At 55.8% G+C, this 23,809-nt stretch overlaps 7 protein-coding genes across 7 annotated transcripts; 5 read left to right on the forward strand and 2 right to left on the reverse strand.

Annotated features, from left to right (window-relative positions):
• Window positions 1-1,354: 1,354 nt before the first annotated feature.
• Window positions 1,355-2,147, reverse strand: ISF_03749 (Centromere protein Cenp-H; the record flags this gene model as incomplete). The annotated part of the gene is made up of 3 exons (XM_018847355.1): window positions 1,355-1,709; window positions 1,776-1,938; window positions 1,991-2,147. 3 exons carry the CDS (start codon window positions 2,145-2,147, stop codon window positions 1,355-1,357), a joined length of 675 nt encoding a protein of 224 aa, XP_018705562.1.
• Window positions 2,148-2,813: 666 nt separating this feature from the next.
• On the forward strand, window positions 2,814-7,253 carry ISF_03750 (Autophagy-related protein 11; the record flags this gene model as incomplete). Its single annotated transcript, XM_018847356.1, has 4 exons — window positions 2,814-2,881; window positions 2,934-3,045; window positions 3,125-7,066; window positions 7,143-7,253. The coding sequence occupies 4 exons, from the start codon at window positions 2,814-2,816 to the stop codon at window positions 7,251-7,253; spliced, it is 4,233 nt and encodes a 1,410-aa protein (XP_018705563.1).
• Window positions 7,254-7,697: 444 nt separating this feature from the next.
• Window positions 7,698-8,432, forward strand: ISF_03751 (hypothetical protein; the record flags this gene model as incomplete). Its single annotated transcript, XM_018847357.1, has 1 exon — window positions 7,698-8,432. One exon carries the CDS (start codon window positions 7,698-7,700, stop codon window positions 8,430-8,432), a length of 735 nt encoding a protein of 244 aa, XP_018705564.1.
• A 1,769-nt stretch (window positions 8,433-10,201) lies between these two features.
• ISF_03752 (Peptidase C19, ubiquitin carboxyl-terminal hydrolase 2) lies at window positions 10,202-12,166 on the forward strand (the record flags this gene model as incomplete). The annotated part of the gene is made up of 1 exon (XM_018847358.1): window positions 10,202-12,166. The coding sequence occupies one exon, from the start codon at window positions 10,202-10,204 to the stop codon at window positions 12,164-12,166; it is 1,965 nt and encodes a 654-aa protein (XP_018705565.1).
• Window positions 12,167-12,922: 756 nt separating this feature from the next.
• ISF_03753 (Fringe-like protein) lies at window positions 12,923-14,548 on the forward strand (the record flags this gene model as incomplete). The annotated part of the gene is made up of 3 exons (XM_018847359.1): window positions 12,923-13,486; window positions 13,545-14,228; window positions 14,501-14,548. 3 exons carry the CDS (start codon window positions 12,923-12,925, stop codon window positions 14,546-14,548), a joined length of 1,296 nt encoding a protein of 431 aa, XP_018705566.1.
• A 2,502-nt stretch (window positions 14,549-17,050) lies between these two features.
• On the forward strand, window positions 17,051-20,277 carry ISF_03754 (hypothetical protein; the record flags this gene model as incomplete). Its single annotated transcript, XM_018847360.1, has 4 exons — window positions 17,051-18,063; window positions 18,333-18,555; window positions 18,895-19,330; window positions 19,400-20,277. The coding sequence occupies 4 exons, from the start codon at window positions 17,051-17,053 to the stop codon at window positions 20,275-20,277; spliced, it is 2,550 nt and encodes an 849-aa protein (XP_018705567.1).
• Window positions 20,278-21,404: 1,127 nt separating this feature from the next.
• Window positions 21,405-23,471, reverse strand: ISF_03755 (L-ascorbate oxidase; the record flags this gene model as incomplete). The annotated part of the gene is made up of 1 exon (XM_018847361.1): window positions 21,405-23,471. The coding sequence occupies one exon, from the start codon at window positions 23,469-23,471 to the stop codon at window positions 21,405-21,407; it is 2,067 nt and encodes a 688-aa protein (XP_018705568.1).
• Between the last annotated feature and the right edge of the window lie 338 nt (window positions 23,472-23,809).

Below are 23,809 nucleotides of genomic sequence, written 5' to 3' on the forward strand. Positions count from 1 at the left end.
GCGCCAATAGAGCCTGGCTTGTGCTGGCTGGTACAACCTGCGACATGCCCATGGAAGATGAGCTAATGACAAGAGGCACTGCTAAAACTAAGGTAGCTGGAGCTGGCGCAGCTGGTACTAGCCAGAGACTTCAGGCGGGTATGCGGACGATACTATGCGCAGCGTCAGCTGCGTATTGTTCGAAACTCTCCCAAACTAATACTGTGCTGGGTACATTCGGGACGGCCTTGCAATGGAGAAGGCACGGATAGGCAAGCCCAACTTTCTAAGCAGGGGGGCCGGGTGTGTGTGAAAGAGCCTCCCGGTGCCAGTCACGTCAACCCCATCGAAGGGGGGTTTCTTTCTTTTTTTTTCTTTTTTTTTCCTTTTTTTCTTTTTTACTCTTCTCCTTCTTAATTGGTTGGGTGGACTGTCTATCCCTTTGATTTGACCCGAGTCTCCGTCGCAAAGAAAGAAAAGTCGGTCATTTGTTACGCGGATGCCCGTACCACGCGCAACGAACGCGCCACAAGAAAGCTCAGCATACTCCGCTCGCCCAGTATTACCTGGTTCCTGCTCTCTAGCTAACTAGTAGCTTCGCCAGCTTGACTGGTGCACATGATCCTGCTTGATCTTGATCTTGCTGTTGGCTTCGCGCCGTTGACAAGCCGTCACGTACCAACCGTTCACCACGATGGCCTTGTGTGGAGGCGGGGACTGCCAGTTGAATTGACTTTTGCCGATTGAATTTTAGCAGCGGCATGTATTGTCTACCATCGAGTGAAGCTTCTAGTAATTCGTGCTTTGCGTGTCTCCAACCTGGTCCAAGCATCATGGGAGCGCATGAGCCATGGACAACTTTATATTAGGTGCATTGGCCTGTGGCTACCATCTAGACAGCTGCAGTAGTTGACTCGCTGTTCCACGCCTTGCCATGTCAGTTCTTTAATTACTCTATCTTTCTGCGCGTGGCGAGTCGTAATTCCATGTCGCGCACCACTACGGCGAGTGGGGTGCATGTCAACATCGCGTTCATGGCTACCCTATATGCCTGCGTTACTAGGATTTAACAGACTTGCGATGTCATCTTTCGAATGAGAAAATCACGGTTAAAACTCTCTATGCTAATGTATCGACCAGTGTTATATTTCATGCTCTCTATTATGTCCCGTTGGTAGTGTGTTATTGGTGGCACGACTGCTAGACGTGGTAAGTTGATGGTCGAACATGCAGTGCCACTTACACGTAGAAGTAGCACATCCGCATAAATTAGAAACGACGAGAGCCACAGAGGGGGCAAGACGCGTCAAATGCCATGCAAAAAGAACACCAGTGATGCGCAAACAGACACTTATTCGTACAGATCTACACACGGCTAATCATCATCTTCTGGATCGAGCACCATCTCCCGCAGTGCCTCGTCCGACGCCCAGTCGACGCCGCTGCCGGCCACGATGCCGCTCGCCGCGCCCTTGACCGCGCGCCACTTGCGCTTCTCCTCGCGCACCCGGAGGGCCTCCTCGCCGCCGTGCCAGTCGACGGCCCTGCGCTCCTCGAGCTGCCCGGCGAGCTCGAACAGCCGGCTCGTCAGTGTCACGTTGCGCCGGCACGCGCGCAGCGTCTCCACCTGCACGTCAGTGAGGGCGTCGCGCGTCGCCTGCGCCTGGGCGGCGGCCCGGGCGACCTCGACGGCAGCGTCGTCGCGCTTGACGATGTACGGGAGCAGGTCACTGGGAAGGGGGTCAGTCAGTCAAGAAGATTTGGAGTCGACGGTGGTGGCGGTGGTTAGGACGCACCGGTCGATGGGAGACGCGTTGGTGCTGCCGTGGACGGCCTTGAGGACGGGGTGGACCATCATGACGAGCTCAACGGCGTCATTTCGGAGCTTGTAGCGCGACCGGGCTTGTAAAAGGGCCTCCTGCGCAGCGGCCAGCGCATCAGGGGAGTCGTCTGTCGAGGCTATTCGCTTGATTAACAGTCTGTTTACAAAGCTTAATGGTCTGCAGCGTACTTGATACGTGCGCCTTCTGCGCGTTTATGATGGCAATTTCCAGGTCCATCTGCTGTAGCCTGTCGTATAGCTCGAGGACTTGCCTCTCATCGTCAGATAGGCCCAGTGGTGGCTCGCCGGCGGACTCAACATCCTCCATGTGCTCATCGTTGTCCATGGCGATGCGACGCGTCGCCCATAAAGGTCGAAGAGCTATAAAAAGGAATGAAAAAATCGAATGTGCGCATACCGGCAGACGATATGTCTGGCACCAGCTTGATGTCTATTAATCTCCATGAGTGAGCTCGTTTGGTTAAGCTTTAGATAAGACGCGCCCGCGAGGGACAAGTCTGCGCGCCACAATCGAGAGCTTGAGCCACGGGTGGCTGAAGTTTCAATTGGTCTCCAAGCAGAGAAACCAAGCTGACAGAGTCCACTTCAGTGGGGTTCTGGTCAGCAGCGAGCGAGTCACAGGGCACCTGTCACGCTGTAACGCTGTAACAGCGCTATCGCTCACGAGCCCAAGAAGACACGATAAAAGGCAAAGGGGACTCCCAAAAAGGACTCCACACTTTGTCGACTCACGAAGACAGAGAGCTGCCTGACTGAGCTTTTAGCGTCATTGCCTCGCAGCCACCAATCTGCCATCTGCCATCTACCATCTACTCAATCTTGCATCGTTTCCCCGTCCTCTCTTTTATTTCTGTAACCTGCATTTCTTCACTTGACTGTTCTGCATCAGACCCCCCCTGCATATTGGCTACTCGTCTCGAACCCGACCCGATATCGCTGCCTGGAGGGCTTCCACTCGTTGTTCCGCCTTCCCCATGGCGAATGTTTCGACATGGCTACACAGGTGTTGATTGCCCACACGGGCCAGCGCCTGGAGGTCGACACCTCGCGCTTCTCAACGTACATAGCTTCTGGTTGCCTAGAGTGGACAGCATGCTAACTCCCTTTCCAGGCTGGACGACTTGAAGGCTTGGATTGCCCGTAATAGCTCCGTTTCTCTGCAGCACATGGTAGCACTGACGCCCCAAGGCCGGAGCGTTAAGTTTGCGAGCATCCATGTCGAGGTATGTAGACCAACGCACTGTCCGGAGAGGACCAACTGGCCGAACCGTCACTGACCCTGATTGTCCCCAACTCCAACAGAAAGAGCTTTACATTTACGATATCCGAGTCACCCAACAGACTGCCGCAGGCTCTTCCCCCGTCGTCGGTGTCGACACGCAGCTGCCGCGTCCCTATGCCATCCCAGACGCCCCCAACTCAATATCTGACGCCGAGGATATCGAATCGTGGCGGGAGCTGTACAAGGCGCGCCGGTCATGGGCCATCCGCCTCGCCGAGGACTGCGGGCGTCTCGATACCGCAGCCCGCGCGCGCTACGACGAGATCGACGTCATGATCAAGTGTCTCGACGCTGCACTGGCAAATCTCGAGTTTAGCGTCAAGCAGATTGAGCCTAAGCACGCCGAACTCAAGAAATGGGTGGACCCAATTCTCCTCGAGCATGATCGCCTCGCAAGCTCCTGGGAACACTACCTTAGCCTCGCGCGGAACACGCCAATATCACCCACCATGGTGCAGTTCATGACTAACAGGGCGTCTGTCAAGAATGAACCAACACTAGAGGACCTCATAGAGCCGGAGACGGCGAAAAAGGCCGGCAAGTTAGCGCCGACTGCGCGGCGCCGGTTCAGTGACAAGGCCGCGGAATTAGAGAAGGCGGTAAAGCATATGCACCAAGGTCTGAAAAAGCTCATTGCCGATTTTGAGGCGCTCATGAGCCGATCTGTCCTCACTCACAACAACGATACTGCACAGCTGCTCGAGGACATTGAGGTTGTTGTGAAGCAAATGGACGACGATTACCGCTCCGCTTTGGCATACGGGTCCTCGCAGCGGGACTTGGCTCAAGCGTCCAAAGTAGCATCTAACCATACCGAGCGTTTGGTTCCGAGCCTCAAGAAGCGAGCCAAGGAGATGGACGAGATGCTCTACTATGCCGCGTCCGCCAGAAATTCGATCGCGGCAGAATCTGTCAACTTCATGAAGGCCATTACCGAAATTACTGCCCTGCACAGTGGTGTCCGTAATCAAATCAATGTCTTGAACTCTTCAGAGGACGACATGACGACATTTGACTACTTACGGCTCATATACCAACTGCCATACATGTATGCGTCCTTCGTCGTTGAAACAATTCGTCGCCGAGAGTGGACAGAAAAGGTCAAACAGGACTCGTCTACGCTCGCCAATGAAATGGCCCTGTTTCAGGATGAAGAAGCTAAGAGGCGGAGGAGATGGCAGAAGATGGTCGGCAGCACATACGGACCTGGATTGGACACTAACGTCATGGGACTTGAGGTCAATTTGCAGGGAGATGAAGAAGCATGGCCACAACTCACCAAAGATGACCTTGACGACTTTATCCAGCATCTCAAGGCACAGCACACTGACGAGACACTGCTCGAGGATATTATCAAACTGGTTCAAGAGCTTGCGAGCCCGACAAAACAGCAGTCGAAGCGCTTGAAGGCGTTCAAAAATGGAAGCATCCACGAGGCAGCCTTGGGAAGAAGTGGTCTTTTGATACGTGGAGACGATGATCTGCTACGCTCTCTCCAAGATGACAAGTCGAGGCTTGAGAGCAAACTGAAGACTGCAGAAAGCAGGGTGCGACGTCTCGAAGATTTGCTGCACCGACAAAGCCAAGCCTCCCGGCACGGAAACCTGTTCCAGCCTCCGGTTATGCAACCACAAGAGCGTCCGGGTTCTAGCGCGTCCATCAGATCAAATCGCATCGATGATCGTAGACGATCGTCTGACGGTGCTGATCCGCTCTTGCGGCGTATTGCGCAGCTCGAGAATGACTTGCGCGAAGAGAAGCATCGCTCAACCATCCTCCAGAAGGACGTTGATGTCAAGTCAACGCAGCACAATGAGATCAAAAGCCAGATGGAGGAGGCAAACTCCACCAAGAAGGATCTTATGGAGAACATGGAGGCCTTTAAGCGCGAGTTTATGGATGAGCGCAAATCTCTAGAAGACGAGCTAAAGGTGCTGAAGGCTCGCCTCGAGGAAACGGAAGACGACATGGAGCACTTTGGAGAGTCACGCGAGAACGAAAAAGCTGCGTACGACGAAAAGATGCAAGCACTCGAGGATGAGGTTCAGCGACTCAAGAATGAGCACAATGACGAGAGCCTCAAAGCTCAAGGCCAGGTGGAGTATTTGCGAAAAGAAGCTCAGCTGCAGCGCGAGAAGCTGGATGCTTCGAATCGACTCGTGCAGACGACCAAGGATGAGCACCATGGCGTGACTCGCAAGCTGCGAGAAGCGGAAGAGACGGCGGAAAAGCAAATTGAACTGCTGCAGAAGCTTCACCAAGACATGGTCCCTGGCAGTGACGCACCTGGCGACGCCATTGATCTGACGGAAGCAGTGGCCAATTATGCCGCAGACTTGCTCAGCAAATTGCGAGATGCTGAAAGCGAAGCCTCTGTTCTCAAGACCAACCTGGATCAGGCCTCAAACGGCACTAAAGAACTCCGCACTGAGCTCGCGGAAACGAGACTAACACTTGCCCAAGAAGAAATGGGCGCAATGCACCTTCGCGAGAATCTCGCTGAAGAGAAAGCCAAGGTTACCGCCCTCGAAGGCGAGCTCAACGAAGGCAGGGAGCAGCTTAGCGCGCTGCGTGGTCAGTTATCTGACGGCGAAACGGGCTCGGAGACGCTACAGAAGAAGCTGGAAGCTACTGAACGCAAGGTGTCCGAACTGACGGAAGATCTTGCCTCTCGGCAGTCGCGTGTGGGAAGCCTCGAAGAAGAGGTTCACATGTTCCAAACAAAGATGACATCCTTGCAAGAGAAGCTATCGTCGTCCGTAACCCATCATGAGGCCCGGGACGAGAGAACAAAGGAACTGACTCAGAAAGTCTATTCTCAAAATGACCGCTTGATACGGCTCCTGGAGCGCATCGGTTATTCTGTGGCGCGCGACGGCGCTGAAATGACCGTGACTAAGATTCCGCGCGCCGAGAGGCAGGGACAGAGCGCACACGACTTGTCCGACCCGTCTTCATCTGTCAAGCGGTCGACGAGTCTTAGCAAGCCAATGAACAACAGCGTCGATCTTGAGCTGCTCCACTGGATCAATAACAGCGATGCTGCGGCTGAGGAAGAACGATATACCTCGTTTATGCAGTCGCTGGGGTCATTCAACATGGAATTGTTTGCCGATACCATCTACCACAGAATCAAAGAGGCCGAGCACAAGGCTCGCAAGTGGCAGCGCGACGCCAAGACGTACCGCGACCGGGCTCATGTACATCAAAGGGACGCCAGCGACAAGATTGCCTTTAGACACTTCAAGGATGGTGATCTTGCTTTGTTTCTACCGACAAGGAATCAGCAGGCCGGCGCCTGGGCTGCTTTCAACGTGGGGTTCCCTCACTATTTCCTGCGCGAGCAGGATGCGCACAGACTTCGACACCGGGAGTGGCTTGTGGCGCGCATTACCCGCATCCAAGAAAGAGTGGTGGACCTGTCCAAGAGTCTGACGCGAAGCAATAACGCTTTGAAGGAGGGTAATGCTGTCAACGAGGACGAGAACGATAATCCGTTCCAGCTCTCTGACGGATTGCGCTGGTATCTTATTGATGCCCAAGAGGATAAGCCCGGGGCGCCCTCGACGCCTGGGATGGGCAAATCTACAGTCGCCGCGAATAATGTAGAGGCGACGGCGAACATTCAGTCTCAGGCAGTAGGGGCCAAGGGCAAAAACCGCGATAGTATCAGCAGCATCGAGGGCATCAACAAGACGTTGTCTAAGAGCCTGGAGAGCCGGCGTAGCAGCTCCAACTCGAAGAAGGTGCCGTTTTCCATTGCCGGCGGAGCGGCGTTTCTTAAGAGCAGCGCGCTGGCTAGCGAGACGGACTCTCTGCGTGCGGCGGCGCCAGAAACGCCCGCAGGCACCAGTCCGATCCAGCCGTCGCCGCTGGGAGCGATGGTGTCAAAGTCACAGCAGGAGGGAGAGGGAGCAGCGGATGGGGGCGAGGGACCGTTGGGCGCCAGCAATGCAGCCGAGGTACGCAGTGTTGATGCCCTTCTCGGCCCGTAAGCTGCCAGTTACTGATTTTGAGTTCTTGTCTCTTCCATTACAGAGTCGAAGCAGCGTGCAGCGAGAAGAGTCGACTGAGAGCGCGGGCAAAAAGTCAATGGTGTGGGATGCGTTATGGAGTGTCGACTACAGCTACGAAAGTCCGACGAAGTAGCGGCGTTTTTTTTTCTTTTTTCATTTCTCGATATCCCCCGGGCATTTTTTTTTCTTTCTCTTTGGTTTTTATTTAGTTTTTGGATTTTCTTATACGGCGTCACCGGTGCAGTGGGTTGGTTCGTGAGCTTCTTGGACCGGACCAGGACCGCAGATAGCGTATGTTTTTACTTGTTTGGAGAGAAGCGCCTGGTCCCGGAAAGACTAGACTGTATTATTAGCAGTAAGACGTATATAATGCACAAAATACTTGTTGCATATTCTGAGTTTGTTGCTAATATAGTAACTTTGCGTGGCAAGGAGGCCTAGTCAGTAGGGCCCTGCCTGGGGTGAACCAACAGCTTGCCTTGGCTATAAATATGATGCCCACCCCCACGTACAGCGACTTGTTGTTGTTGGCCAATTCAACATGACACCTTTTCAGTAGTCCTTTGTGGAAAGAAAGATGAAACAACGGATGGATCCTGTGTTTCCGTGCGTGGAAGCCCCTGCGAATCGAGTGCCGCCGCTGCAGCTACCACAGGAGCTCCTCCTGGGGGTGATGGAGCACCTCCTGCCGCGCCCCGGTACCGGCCCCTCCATCCTGCCGGCGTCGCACGTCGCCACGCGGACGCTCGTGGCGCTGACCCGCGTGGGCCGGGCCACCTCGGAGCCGGCACGGCGGCTGCTGCGGCGGCACTGCTTCTACCTGGACAGCCCGCGCCGTGCCGAAGCCTTCCTGCGCTACCACCACCACGACGGGCTGGACGCGGACGGGACGCCGGCGGTGTACCTGGAGGGGCTTGACGGGGCCGGAGACTACGACGCGAGGCTGGTGAGGTCGGTGGTGGGCGCGGTGGCCGGCTCGCTGCGGCGGGTGGTGCTGGTCGGCGCGGACCCGGAGGACCAGTCGATGTGGGCAGCGCTGGCGCGATGCCCGCAGCTGGAGATTCGCGGGAGCGAGCTGCTGGTGGCGGTGGAGCCGGGGAGCGCGCTCTGGCACGGATGGGCGGCCTGGCCGGGCAGGATGAGCTGGGAGGCGCTGTCGGCGTGGGTGGGGGTTGGACCCGGGCGCGGCCTCAGGGGGCTGACTTGGCATTGGAACGGCGGGGTGGCGGAATGTCGCGATGGCAGGAGGTGGGAGACTCTGATAACGGCCGGCCCGGCGACGCTCTCCGGGGTGCGGGCTCCCGGCCCGTGAGGCTCATCGATGCTGGGTTAAGAGTTTGTGGGTCGTTTGTGGGATTTGTTATGGGGTTGGACGTGTTGCTCGATGAAGGAAGGGTAGCATAGAATGAAGTCGGGGTGCTTCAATTTTATTGTGAAAGGTAGATGAATGATTGATGATTGATGGCAGATCTGGGTTTCCAAAGTCAGGCGCTGTACGTGAGGAGATGGATGTGATCAGCACTGTGGCTTGGGCTTTTACATTGGGAAGGCGTGCCTGTGGCACACTTGGGTTTTCGATGGTCGTTCTAGAAGCTGTGGCTGCGGCTGCGGCGGCATCGACAATTTGTTTCAGGGCCCTGGGACCCTGGACGCGGCTCATTCACTGGGCATGTATTTCATCAGAGAACGGATACTGATACATACCTATGTATGTATGTATGTATGTATGTACATACATAGTTACGGTGCAAAATACGTACAGGGACTTGGAGGGAGGAGTTCCCCCGCATTTTACGCAAATAGTTCCGTAGCGAGAAAAGTCACCGTAACATCTCTGGTAGCGCTGCAACTATGACGAGAGTAGGGGTAGTATCTGCATGTATTGGCAGATTAGCTCAAATTTTATTTGGTTGCCTGGGAATATGTCGCATCAGTGGCTGGATGGAACGCGGGTGCAGAGAGAGGGGTACATATAGGGCCGACTACAACGAGTAAGTAGCGGCCATCTGGCGTGAGAGTGAATAGCAAGCATTGTTAGTCGTATTGATTAGTCGTGGTTATAAAACTAGGTAGGACAAGAAGGCGCAGCTGGTGATGCCACATTCTGTATCCATACCAACCTGAGTAGGGAGGTGGTAAGTTCAGTAGTACACAGTTCTTCTGTACCTACATATCTACATACATATGTATATAGCAGGTACACCCACTGTAGTTCCGACATGTCCGACAGCTGCACTCACTTGCTGCCGGCGGTTGGCTGTGTCACCATGTGAGCGCTTGGCAGCTTGAACTGAGTATATTCTACTTTTTCTACGATACCAATATCCTCGAGCAAAGAAAAGAAGAATTACAGAAATTACAGAAATTACAGAAATTACTTTTCCTCAGACCGAAGGGCGGAGTTGGCTGGCCTCCATAATAAATCCAAGTCCGCCACAACCGCAAGGAAAAAGTACTAGTTACCTACTGTACCTCAAGGCCGCTACTGCCGACCCCCCCTCCCTTTCCGTCAGCCTGGTTACCAACTAAGTACTTCTCTACTCTACAATGCTTCTTGACGTCAACTCCCCTCCTTACCAACACATCAACAAGGCTGGAAAACGGGCTGCACGTCTTCGCCCGAGGCCCTCTTGCCATTAATTATTATTCATCGTCTACAATCTCCGCTCTCCTAGCCCCCTCCGACGTCAATTCGCCCAGCGCCGACTACAGACTCTCCACGCCGCTACCTGCGCCGCGCTGTTCCATCACTAATTCCGTCTGGACGGCGTTTGTGGCTGGCCGCTACAACAACTTTTCCCAGAATTGTCGCCCATGTCGACGCGAGCCAAAGTCAACGGCCCAAGCAGCATCGTTTACCTCTCTTTGCAGGCCCCAGCCCGTCATATTCTATCCATACAAACAGCGTCAACGTTCCCCGTGCTCCTCCGCTAAACCCGGTCCAAACCGAGCGCAACCGCCCTCTGTCCCCTCCCTCTCCTCCCCTCTCCTCCCCTCCTCTTGGCCTTTTCCAGACCGGCAACGATATACGGCGACGACGGCGACGAAAGCGAGACGATAACATCCACGACAAGCCTTTTCATGCCCGACAAGTCGGCTACGGTGGTGACGTACGCCGCCGGGGCGTCCCTCGCCGCCGCCGCCCTCATCTACGTCTTTGGCCCGACCTTTGCCATTGACCACGATGGCACCAGCTCTAAGAAGAAGACCATCGTTGGCCTGCGCAATCAAGCCAATGACTGCTTCATCAACTCAGTCCTCCAGGCCCTCGCCGGCCTCAGCGACCTGCGAATCTACCTCATCCGCGAGACGCACCGTCGTAGCATCGAGGACCCGGCCGTCTACGCGAACCTCGTCCAGCCCGGCCCCGACGAGGATGGAAGCAACGGCGGTGGCGAGATGCCACTCTGGAAGCTGCAGGGCCTGCAGGATGGCCTCGTCACACACGGTCTCAAGGACATACTTGACCACCTCAACGAACGACCCATTGCGAAAAAGGCCATCTCTCCCTTTCCTTTTGTCCGCGTCCTCGAAGTTGCCTTTAAGCAGCGCATAAGCAGGCAACAGCAAGACGCTCAAGAGTTCCTGCAGATTGTCGCCGAGCGGCTAAAAGACGAGTACCATGCCGGCCAGAGGGCCCGGTTACACGCACGCTCCGCCGTCAGCCTTAGCGCCAGCAGTTCTTCGACGGGTCAAAGCGACAATGAAAAGGAAGAGAAGCAGGCCGTTACAAACGGCGCATCAGACGGAAATACCCCATCTGCCACAAGCGGGGCCAACGGCAACGAAATCAACTCTCAATCAACTTCAGACACCGATAGCTTACTGCCAAACACAACCCCGTCACAAGTCACGCAGCCGCTGCCCCTCGAGCTGGAAGATGGGTTCCCTATGGAGGGAAAATACGAATCCCATCTCGAGTGCCAAACATGTGGCTACCAAACCAAACCGCGCGAAGAAACCTTTTGCACAATAACACTTGCTGTGCCGCAGGTCATGTCCACATCTCTCAGCTCTTGCTTTGACGGCATCTTTAAGACGGAATACATTGACGACTTCAAGTGTGAGATGTGCCGTCTCGTACAGACTGTGGCCAATCTTGAACATGAGGTCTCGCGGTCCACCTCGGAATCCTTCAAAGCCAACGCCCTCGACAGCATCGCCAAGCTCAAGGAGGCCATCCGCACAGACCCGGAAAAGCCTCCAGAGGGAGTCGATCTCGGCGACCTTCGCTATGCGCCCAAGCGCCGCATCGCCAAGACGACGCGCATGACGATATTCCCCAAGATTCTCGCCATTCACCTGTCGCGCTCCATTTACGGTGTTGGCCAGATGACGCAAAAGAACTCAGCCAAGGTATCGTTCCCCGAGCAGCTGCCCCTAGGTGGCCTGGCCGACCAGCACCGATACAAGCTCCTCGGCATGGTCACGCACCGCGGCGGCCATAACAGCGGCCACTACGAGGCATTCAGGCGGCAGAATGTCCCACCCCACTACCCCAACCAAAACACATTTATGCAGTCCGAGGTCTACAGCAGGACGCCCACGCCGCTCTCAACGCCCCTCGTCCATGCCAAGAATGTGGACAGCCCCGCCCTCTCAACACCGGACCTCCTTTCTCCCTCCTCCTCAACACCCTCCCTGAACTCAGTGCCCGCGCAAGCCCCGCGCAGCGTGCCCTCATCTTTCGCCGCCGCCGTCACGCCAGAGAGGGGTAGCCCCGGCAGCAGCGGTCGCGATCGTGACACCGACACTAGCAGCTTGCGCTCCGTCGCTGCCTCCACCAAGTCGGCGCTGTCGCGACTTGCCTCGGGCAAGCTCGACGGCGGCAGTAAGACGGCATCGCCCAGCTTGCGACCGCAGTCGCAGGCGGCCGCCGCAGCCAGCTCGCTTGCCGGGAGCATCAGGCGCGCAAAACCCAAGAGGGCCAAGCAGCTGGATCGCTGGTGGCGGGTGAGCGACGAGAAGGTCCGGGAAGCCAAGACTGGGGAGGTCTTGAGTATGCAGAAGGAGGTGTATCTTTTGTTTTATGAGTTGGAAAAGTAAAAAACGCCGCAGCATTGTTGTTGAAAACAACATGCCAGGTGGTTGTACAGATTATTAGACTAGGATGGATGCATTCATGTATGAGGGAGAGAGCCTAGAGCACTAGGACGTACATAACCAGCGTTGTTGGACATATACTGACTTTCCTTGCTAGGATACAGCTAGGATACATCGATAAAATAGCAAAGCGTTTTGAAGAAGTAGCTTCACCTACTTTTGTATTACCCAGTGTCAATCATTCAATATTTACCAAGATGGTACAGTGCATTGCTCTGCAAGTTGTTGTTGATGTGATGAGTCAGCGGCGCCAACTCGTAATCTCTGCACCTGCGCCGTTTCACCTCCCCTGATAACCAACATCTCGGCGACAGAATTGTGTGAACAATTGGCGTGTTGGTCCCATTTGCACGAAATTTGCCAAAATAGAAAGGGGCTAGGTCTCTCAGGTGTGAAGAAGTCGCGGCCACCCACACTCATTTTGTCAGCAGCCTCGTGGGCGAACCACCCCTAGCCAAGACTGGCACCATGCTCACGAAGAGGTAAAACAAAAAGCCGAGGGACATAAGCGAGGAGATTTCTTTTCTTTTCTTCGGGAGATTTCTTTTATTGCGCTTGGAACTTATCCAAATCTCGCTTCCATCGGGAGTTCGTTACGAAAAGAATTCTGTCATTTTTCTTGTCAATATCTAAAAAGCAGCAACAGCATTCTTGGCGACCCCTGTTGGGCAAATACGGCCCAGCAGGTCCACCACCACCATGTTCAACATACCACGGCGCGTCCGCAAGCGCCTTGTTCAGACCGCGATCCTCGGCCTCGTCTTCCTCAGCGTGTCGTACATCATCCTACCGCCCGACTCGTCCATCCGGCTGGCGCTGCGCTGGAACGCCGCGCGCGCCTCCGCCGCTGTGCGTTCGGCGACGACCGCCGCCGAGGACCGGGACGCTTGGCTGCGGCGGGAGCCGGCGCGCTACCCGTTTGACATGCGCGCGGACGTCGGGTGCCTGATCAAGACGGGCTACGGGACGAGACACCGGGTGCCGCTGCAACTCGCGGCGATGGGCGGCAGCGTGTTGGGCGAGGAAGGCAGAGACTTCGTGGTGGTGGGCGACTGGACGACGGTGGACGAGGCCGATGCAAAGAAGATTGGCGTGCCGGTGCATGACGTGCTCAAGACGGTGAGGGAGTATGGCGACGGGGATTGGAGGGCGCATCATAGGTTTAAGAAATACCAGACGCTGCAGAGCGCCATAGTGGCGGGCGACGAGGAGACGGCACTGGGTATAGGACGGAGCGTTGGCTGGGAGCTCGACGCGCTCAAGGTACGCACGCTGCTGGAGAATGAAATTCGCCTTTGGAGCATTTACTGACGAACTGCAGTTTGCGCCCGGCATGGAGCTCCTGTATAAGACAATGCCCAACAAAAAGTGGTACCTCATCCTAGACGACGACACGTTCGTCGTCAAGTCGTCGCTGAAACTCTTACTGTCGCACCTGAATCCCGAGAACGCGCACTACCTGGGCAACGCGGTGGGTGACTTCCGAGGGCGCTTCGCGCACGGGGGCTCGGCCATTGTCTTGTCGGGCGAGGCAATGCGGCGGCTGTTCCGGCGGCCCGACGTGGTGCGGGCGGCGTACGCCGAGTCGCTGGACGAGACGTGGGGGGACAAGCTGGTGGCGACGACGCTGCTCAAGCTGGGCGTGTACCTAGAAGAGCGGTACGCGCACCACTTCAACGGCGAGGCCCCCGAGGAGACGCGCATCACGCAAGACCGATACTGCGCGCCGATCGTGTCGTTTCACGGGCTGCGCACGGCGACGGCGACGGAGCGGGTGAGCCGTTTGGTGGGGACGGCGACGGAGCCTGTACGCTGGGGCGACCTGGTGGAGTTATTTCGATCAACAGCGCAAGGTCAGGACCATGTAGGTCCGGACACGGATAAGAAAGAGGTCAAGACATGGGGCGTGGTCAAGAAGGCAAGCGACTGCCGGCGCAAGTGCGAGGTCGAGAATGGCAAGTGGTGTCTGGCATGGACGTGGGATGAGCGCGGGGAAGCCTGCCAGGTGAGTCCCTGGATGGTGCCTGGAGCAGGCGGCGCCCAGGGCAAGGTTTCGGGGTGTAATCAGGAGGCCGTGAAACGGATGCAAGTAGGATGCCCCTGAGGGGGGGAATGGAGATGTGAAAGGACTGTTGAATGCGATGCATGAAGGCAGGGAAGAGAGAGACAGGTTCCGAACCATGCTGTTAAGTGCCGAACGATGCCGACGATTTTGCGTGTCTAAGCGATCTATGGATGATGAGTGGGGAAGAAAGAGAATACGAAGAAAAAGTCAAGGATGATGATGAGGAGAAGAAGAAGAAGAAGAAGAAGAAGAAGCTGTAATACCACACGGAATGGCTCAGGCCGAGAAGAAGCCGAGGAGTTGTGGTCAATCAAGAGCAAGAGCGAACAAGAGCTGATGGTGTAATGTGGGTGAAGGTTGGCTAGTCATAATGTACATGGACGAATGAATATACGAGGTCTGATACATAGTATACACATAGATTGGAAGATAGGCGAGCACAAACGCGCATCGGCAACGGAGGGAGGGAACGGGAGCGGCCCAGGATGCATGCAAAGCGAAAGGGGTAAAAATAGGGCAAAAGCCAAGACTACTGGTAATCTCAAAAAATGATATCAATGAAGTTGAAATTTTTCTTATTATTAGTACCTTGGGGGTCAGCGGGTGGGTTGCGTGGGAGCCAGGGGAAAAAAAGGGCTGCATGGGTTGATGATGGGCCGGGGTCCCCTTGGCAGAGATGACAGACATTTCCAGTACAGAGGAAACAAAGAACAAAAGAACAAAAGTCGAAGGTTTGGAAGCCACTTTGGAAGCCACGGGAGCGATGTGGGCCAAAAGGGGGCTGATCTCTGCCTGTAATTATTATGGAAATTTTCATTGTTTGTGATGCAAGGATGCATGTAACCTGCAGGGATTCACGGAATGAATTGGGGCCTGGAATCTGTAGGAAGATGAGGTACGAGGTATATTGTATGTATGTACATACATACATACATACATAGCAAGGGGAGGATGTGTGCCGGTGCTGGCCGTATGAAGTGTGGCGGAGGAAAAATTCGGATATCCAAGCATCGAGGGCAGGGCATAAAAGAACCTGACTGAATAACAAAGTACCTATGTACCATACTAGCAAAATGCGTTAGCTGCCCATCAAAATCCCCAGCTGCTGCACTGCAACTACCGATCCTGCCGGCGGCTGTCCCGCAAAAGAGCCTCGTCAGCGCTAACCATCTTTCGTCCTGTTGGACAAGCCAGGACAAGTCCCCCCGGATTATTAAAAAAAGAAGTGAACGTATGGATGCATGAATTGGCCGTACTCCTGTCAGTGCTGACCTTGTGGACTATGCACAATGCTCTCCGTCGGCGTATTCCTAAGTTGTCCTTGGGGTCCTTGGTGTCAGGATCGCAAAGGGCTCCGAGAGTGAGGCAGCCAGGGCATGAACTAGCCAACGGTTGGCCATGCAGACACAAGTCTATCCTGTTTTCCCGACATCTTCGAAACCAGGCCACAAAACCAGCCTTCTGGAGGTATCAAGAAGCAGGCAGATGACAATACTGTATATAGAAGCAGCACCCATGTTGATACGTGCCGGGACGAGACCTGTCTGAGCATGCAGCTTTTATTACATATATTAGTTAGGGATACCTACCCTGCACCGGGAGCCAGTCAGGTCCCTGGGTACCAGCCTACCTCTGAGGCATCGCGAGAGCATGCTAGAACACGTTGATTAGGCAGGGTACGCTTTGGCGCTTTCGCATTATGACCAGGAGGTATTCAGGGAGAATGTTTAAACAGGCTCGGGTAGCAAGCCTACTGGCGCCTTCCCATCAGGTGGTATACAACCCTCCATGTTGATGACCCTGATCTGATACCTGAACACGTTGCAGCCTATGTACGTGTACCCATGTATGTACCTCCATCTACAATCTGCCACGGTACCTGTAGAGTCAATACGAGCAAGTAATGCAGATATCCCATATACCTACCTACCTATCGACCTTTGCCGATTGCCTGCACGGCGCGACCTGCAGATACATACATACATACATAGGTATTGTACATACATACATACATACAGGTATGTAGGTACATAGATGGCCGCTAGCGCTGCCTGTAGTTATCCTGGGCGGTCACGCCAAAAATAAAAAAAACATGCCGTCCAAGGATGATGACAGGCCAAAAATATAAGTCGCTGGCTGGCCTTTTGGCTTCAGACCAAAGGGCAAAAAAAGGCTGGCTTGCCAAGTCCGGCCTTTCGTGGCGGCGGCGCGCTCAAGTTACTTGCCTAGGTATTTAGTAGTCTCGGCCCAAGTTGGTCATGCTTTGTACATTACATAGGTAACTAACTAGACTGTCGCTTTATTTTCTGTTTTGCATTTTGATTTTCTCTTGGCCACCTGCCTCCGTCTTGGCCCGTCTCGTTGCTTCACATCACCACCTCAACTTTATTCACCACCGAAACAAACCCGCCCACCCAGCCATCTCACCAAACTCGCCCCTTGCACCCGCTCATCGGCCAAATGGCCCCCCCAATTCTTCCCTTTCTTTTTTAATCCCTTTCAAGTTTCTTTTTTTCCGCAAAAATTCCTCGCTGTTCCCCTGGCCCTCCTTGCCTCGTTTCATTTTTCTTCCATTTATTACAGTTTTTTTTTTCTCCAGCGCGCGTGGTGTTGCTCTAGTGTTTCTGGGTAAAAAAACCTGGCCCTTTTTTTTTCTTCCCTTGCCTGCCTGCTCGCCTCTCGCTCTCCCATGTCGAAACTTGGATCCATAACAAGCTTCTTCATTTTAAACCAGGCAGAAACATCCCGGACCCTAGCCAGCAATGGCGCCCGACAATCCAGTGGGTGACGGCGATGCTGGTACCGTGACCGCCTCCACTGCTCCGGCATCGTCGACTCCCGCTACCGGCTCCCAATCTCCTCCTCCTTCTCTCCCGCCTCTTGCTGCTGCTACTTCTCCTCGTCCTGCTTCAGCATCGCCCTCGGTTACGCCCCCGGCCTCCCAACCGCATCCTGCCGCCTCTGTCGGCGAGCCGGCAACCGCTGCCTCTGCGACACCAACCCCGACGACTCTCGCTCCTCTCTCTCCTAACACGACTACCACAGCTACCGACGCTGCCGCCACCGAGACAGCTGAAACGAGCTTAAACACAATACCACACGACACGCTTGCTTCAGCCGCTGAAGCTGCTCCTGGCGGCCATCTCAACGGTGAAGGCGCGGAGCAGTCTCCCTCGACCGTGACCGACTCCCAAATGTCCAACCATCTCCTCCTCGGCCGCCCAGACGCTGCTCCCCCGGCCTCGCGTTCCTCCCCCTCGACATATACTGCTGCCTACCGCGCCGACGCCCAGCCACAGCTCCCGGCCGCGCCCTCGACGCCCTTACCCGCTCCTCCGCCCTCGACGAACCATCCCACGACCCAATTCGCCCCATACTCGACGGTGTCAGCACCGCCAACCTCCCAGCCGCTCGAAGCCCAGCGATCCGTCCATAGCAATGGCCCCAACGCCGTCACCCTGCCGAGCATGCGCACCATTGACGCCATGGCCCAGCAGTCTCAGCAGCAGCCGCTGCCGCAGTCGAGCGCCCAGCCTCACACCCTCAACGGGCCGCTGCAGCCCGCGCCTACGTCCGGCCAGTCGTACTACGCGCAGGCGGCTGTGGGCGCCACCTCAGGCTACGGTTTTCACACAGAACTGTCTCGTTACCCTCTACCGCACGATCCCCGTCTACCAGGAACAAGGGGCTCGAAGAAGGTTGGTTCCATCGCCTGCTACCCGCCGCCTGCTCGCAGAATGCGATGGCATTCCTGGCCCTCTACCCTCCCTTCTAGGTGCCTGTGTGGCTGACTACGTGCGAATTACAGGAAATCAAGCGCCGAACCAAGACAGGTTGTTTAACCTGTAGAAAACGACGAATCAAGGCAAGTCGGCAATATTCATAGTTGGCAATATCCACGTCAAACAACCCCCCGCGGAACCCGCTACATGGAACAAAGTATGCGGGCTGCCTGACTGCCCTATGCAACCATTATGCAATGAAGTCAATTCAATCTGCCGTGTCGCAAGTGCTATGCTGCATTTTTTTTTCTAATCTGTCAAGTTGGTACTCCAAGTGGAGTCTGATGCCCTGGTCCGCTCGACGGTTCGACATCGACACGCAGCATCTCAAACTCGACAAGCCGCGTCATGATACAACCATGCATTGGGGAATGCAGTTGTACGAGAAAAGGGAGCTTGATCTGGGGTCGCGGAACAGCTGTGCTTGGATGAGAAAGTCTGTCGCTGCTGGCGCCGGTCTCAGTGCTGTTCTTACTGCCGCTGCGGTTCGAATGCTGGTCCCGATGCGGTCGCATGTCGTCCAAAGTACTAGCCTGCCTGACCTGACTGGAGCTCTGCCTTCCTGGAGCATCAGTCAGCAAACGGGGCGCCACCACATTCCGAGCTCCCCACTGGAATAAACTTGCAGCCCACCCATCCACTCTGCCTGCCGTTCGCGATGCATGACAGTCAACCCTTGGCACCTGCGCTTCGTTTCCCTTTTCTTTTCCTTTTTTTCCCCTCCCCTTGAGCTCCATCACAGCATGCTAACCTGCGCCGTCTTTTTCGGCATTCTTCATTTTTAGTGCGACGAAGGTCATCCCACGTGCAATAACTGCAAAAAGTCGAAACGCGAATGTCTCGGCTACGACCCCATCTTTCGCCAGCAACCACCAGCTCAACCAGGGTCAACTCAGCTGGCCCCTTCGCCTACCGCTTCCGCAGCGCTCCCCTCGTCTAATCCGCCTGGTCCTTCCGTCGGTAACGGACGCCACGTCAACGCGTACGCCGCACCGCCACAGCCGTCCGTGCAGCCGACGTCATTCCCATCCAGTTCTGTCCCTCCCACCACGACTGCAAGGCCAACCCCCAACGTCGCCTACCATTCGACCTCAGCGACCGCTGGTCCCCCGGAAGTATCCGCAGTGGCCGACCCTCGATACGATTATTCCTCCACCGCTGCTGCTCCACGCTCATACCAGTCTGCTGCTGCGTTTGATCCCGCCCGACACGTTGACCACCCGGCAACCGGACCGTCGAATCATAGGTTACCAGAGCCAGGTGCGCACATATATGACCTATCCTATCGCATTCACTCAACCCTGGCCATTCAACTCACATTTAAAACAGCTCCGAAGATGAATGTTCACCAGATCATCGACTCGCTCGGGCCTGGCCCCGCCCGCCCTCCTCAAGTTCCCGCTAGTGAGGGGCTGTTTAGTGAAATCACCAAGGTCTACCACGAGATGTATGCAAGTGGACTTGCATCGTTCTTCGAGACTACTTTTTACTACTTCTCCGAGGCCGGGATCATGTCCTTTCCAAAGTACCCTCCGCTGCTGGAGCAGATGGCTTCCTTTCTGAAGGTGCTTGAAGCTGTCCAGGCAAATGACCAGACGCAAATGGCCTACTCGGGTGTCCTTGAGACTAGAATTGTCTGGGATCTTGCCTGCACCGCCTTTCAAGCTCCAGAGCGCAGCAGCGCTGCTATGCGTGTTACTTTGCCCGACCAAGGTGACGGCGCCGAGGCTCGAAGCCGTTTGCAGGTCGTGAACAGCCTACTGTGCGGCGAGTATTTACAAGGCAACGCGCTATCGCCACCAGTAGCCGACGCGAATGAGCAAAGGACACGCCAGTTTGACTTTTGGTATAACCTGGCTGACTTTGTCCGACACCGCGATAACCCCGAGTCGACTCAAGCCCAGGAAGCGCGGGAAGAGATCCTTGGCAGAATGCGCCGTCTGCTCGAAGGACGCGAGAACCGTGACCTGCTCTACTCTATTGCTGTAGTGCGTCACTTATCCCCTAGCTTTGGACGCAACTACGACTCTTCTCTCCCACAGCATTTCGATGAGACGGACCCAAAGCACCGTCTGGCAGTGGCGTCCAATTTCATTATGGATGAAGCCCAGCTCAACGGGGGCACCACCAACGTCGTCAGACGCATTAGCGACATTGCGTGCCGGGCGTTTGTGAATCCCGGTTTCAACATTGCGACGAGAACCTGATTTCAGCGATGCTGTTTTGTGCGCTTCTGCGAGAGCCTGGCAATCGCCCCGCCAACCTCGCCCCTTTCCCTCGGAAAACATACACATTCTGGCGTTTTTATATTTTTATTATATCCCCTCCTGACCCCCAACCCTCCTTTTACGGCTGGTATGGGATTTGTTTGTTCCGAGAAGACAAACGGACAAAAGCAAGTGTGCACGGAGTTCAGCAAGAAACGGTGTAAGAAATAGATTCATTCAGGTTGTCTGTTTTCGTTCTTACTTTGTTTCACAAAATACATCATCCTTGTTTTTTTACCGGCGCGAAGGCTTGGCGAAGGAATCATTCATAGAATAGGAAAACACATGGGATTTTGCCTGGTATCTGCTGGTTTTCCATTGAGTAGCCGATGGACCTTTTGTTTTTTGTTTCTATCACCACAGCAGATGGTTGGCGTTGTCGGGCATACAATAGAGAACAGAAAGAGCAATAAAGTTGCTGAAATACCACAAACTCCAAAGACTCAAAGTCCAAAAGATTGACACGTAAGGATCATCATTGGTAGCGTAAACCTTTTGAGTCAACGTCGCAACGCCAGGACTACAACACCTGGCACGTCGATCGTGTCACACCAATGCTGCCTGACGGTAGTTGGGTGGGGTTGACCGACAGGTGAGATGATTATGCTTGATTCTTCGACTTACCTGGCGTAGTGGGCGACCTCACCTCACGGTGTAGCTAGGGCAATCTCGAGGGGTTGAAACGTAGCTTATTTATCAGGGGGGTATATTCAACAAGAGGGCATCGGTTCTATATCCAAGGGGAATACTTTGTGCAAAATGTCCATGTACACAGAAAAATATGCATGGGTGTCAAGCATTGCTGTTGCTATCCAACCAGTTGATTCCAACCAGTTGATTCCAACCAGTTGATTCCAACCAGTTGATTCCAACCAGTTGATTCCAACCAGTTGATTCCAACCAGTTGATTCCAACCAGTTGATTCCAACCAGTTGATTCCAACCAGTTGATTCCAACCAGTTGATTCCAACCAGTTGATTCCAACCAGTTGATTCCAACCAGTTGATTCCAACCAGTTGATTCCAACCAGTTGATTCCAACCAGTTGATTCCAACCAGTTGATTTTGCTACTTTGTAATGTGGCCGAACCAGACATCGTCCGACGGCCGGCCGCCCGTCGCAACGCCGTCGCGCGCGCACAGCTCGCGCTGCTCGTCCGGCAGCGTCCAGCGGCGGACCTCGTCGCTGCCGACGAGCAGCTGCATCAACATGCCCGACTCCGCGTGCCATGTGTTGTGGCAGTGCAGCGCCCAGAGGCCCGGGTTGTCGAGGACGACGCGGACAATGACCCAGCCGTAGCCCTCGACGGTGACGGTGTCGCGGCGCAGCGGGTTGGCGAGGAGGTCGTGGCGCGCGAGGTGCGCGGGCAGCTCATCGGCGGTGGGCGGGTAGCCGGATCGGCCTTGGATGAGGACGAAGAACTTGTGGCCGTGCAGGTGGAAGGGGTGCGCGCCGTCGTCAAAGTTGTTGATGGCGAGGTCGATGGTGCGTGCGCCGGTGGTCTCGAGGACGAAGTCGCGCTCCGGGTTAAAGACCTTGTCGCTGATGCGCATGGAGGCGGACTTGTCCTCATCCCGCCCAGACACTGCTGCAGTGGTCGCGGCGAAGCTGTCGAGGTAGCGGTGCAGGGACGGGTGCGTGGTATTGGCGTGCCACGTGGAGCCGTTGAAGAAGCCGCGGGCCAGCGCCCAGTCGCCAATCATAAAGTTGGCGCGGAGGAAGACGAACTCGTCGGCGGGCGGCGGCGACTGCGCGACGACGGGGTGCAGGGCGCTCACGTTGAGGTCGCGGCAAATGACCTCGACTGACTCGGGCCAGTCCTTGCTGGTGGGCTCCGGGACGACGGCAGCAGCGGCGGGATCGTTGCCATGGTCGGCCCGGTAGCGAAGAACGGCGTGCAGCTCAGGGACGAGGCGCTCATTTTTGGTGGTGAAGCAGCGCGTGACCATGCGGGCGCGCATCCAAAAGCTGTCGGCGCCGGTGGTGGTGACGTTGGTCTCGAGGACGACGCTGTAGCGCTGGGCGGGTAGGATGTTGAGGCGATGAAAGGGCTCCGGGCGGACGTCGGTGCCGTCGACCTCGGTCACGTAAAAGGGGTGCTCATCGAACTGGATCTGGAATTCAGCAAAGGCGCCGACATTGAGGACGCGCAACCGGTGGCGGCGACCGGGAGCGAGGTCGAGCACGGGGCGGGCGGTGTCGCTCGCGTCGCAGCGCCAGCCCGGGAAATCGGCGCAGTCGCGGAGGCCGCGGCCGTTGATCAGAGCATTGTCCGGGACGGGCTCGTCGTTTTCCATGTCGGGCTGGAGGTAGTCCATGAGCAGCTCCGAGGTGAGGTTGTGGTAGTGGTCCTGGACCATGATGACGCGGTCCGAGGCGTAGTCGAGCTCCTGCAGCGCGGTGCGCTCGTCGGGGACGTGGATGACGACGGGGCCAAGCAGGCCGTCCGAGGCCTGGGCGCTGTGGTGCGCATGGTACCAGTAGGTTCCGGACTGGCCGCGGACGGTAAAAGTGTAGGTGAAGGAGGAGCGCGGCGCGATGGGGCACTGGGTGACGCCGACAGTGCCGTCCATGAAGTTGGTGCCGTGCTGGAAGAGGCCGTGGAAGTGAATGGCGGTGGCATTGACGGCCTGGTTGTGGACGTGGACGATGATGGTGTCGCCGTCGTTGCACTCGACAAGAGGCCCCGGGAACTGGTTGTTGATGAGGTACATGGGACGGTAGACGCCGTCCGGGTTGAGGTCGGCGTTGGTGATGGTCCAGTTGTACTCGCGTGTGGTGGGCGCGGCGTCAAAGTCCCACGCCATGTCGAGGATGTACTCTGAAGGGTCCCTGAGACGAGGGGAGGAAGGCATCTCATGCTGCGGCGCTGCCGTGGGCTGCGGCTCCGGGTGAGGCTCGGGCTCCGGGTCGTGGGTGTGCTGGTCATCATCATGGCCATGGCCGGTACTTGGCGGCGGCGTGCCGTTGGAGGAGATGCCAAAGGGAATGAGAGCGAGGCCGAAGATGGTGATGACAAAGACGAGGAAGAATAAAATCATCTGCCAATAAGACCAGAGCGCGCGACGAGGGCGGCGGTCCGGAATATAGGACAGGCCGTCGTGGGGCGGTGGCCGACGAGGAAAGTCGGTCATGGCAACTGGGGAGGACGAGAGATTCGGCTGTGCATGCTCCCGGATGTGTTCTGTTGGATGCGACGGGTAGCAGAGGAAAGTAGACAAAGCAAACCGGGCGCGACGAGGCAGGGCACCTGCTCTGCTGCACCTGCACCTGCACCTGCACCTACAGTCACTACGGCCGTGGTTCTATGGTGTGGATGACGATACTGACTTTTTGGTGTTGAGGTTGAGAAATTGGCACACCTTGGAGACTTTTCGCTGGTAGCTTTAGCGGCAGTCTAGGGCGTGACTACCTCGTCCTAACCTGCCCCCAGGTAACTAACCCTACTAGGGAGCTGTATATTCTGCTGGCG

Source organism: Cordyceps fumosorosea, assembly GCF_001636725.1.
Source record: "Cordyceps fumosorosea ARSEF 2679 chromosome Unknown scaffold_7, whole genome shotgun sequence".
Taxonomy (NCBI): Eukaryota; Fungi; Ascomycota; class Sordariomycetes; order Hypocreales; family Cordycipitaceae; genus Cordyceps; species Cordyceps fumosorosea.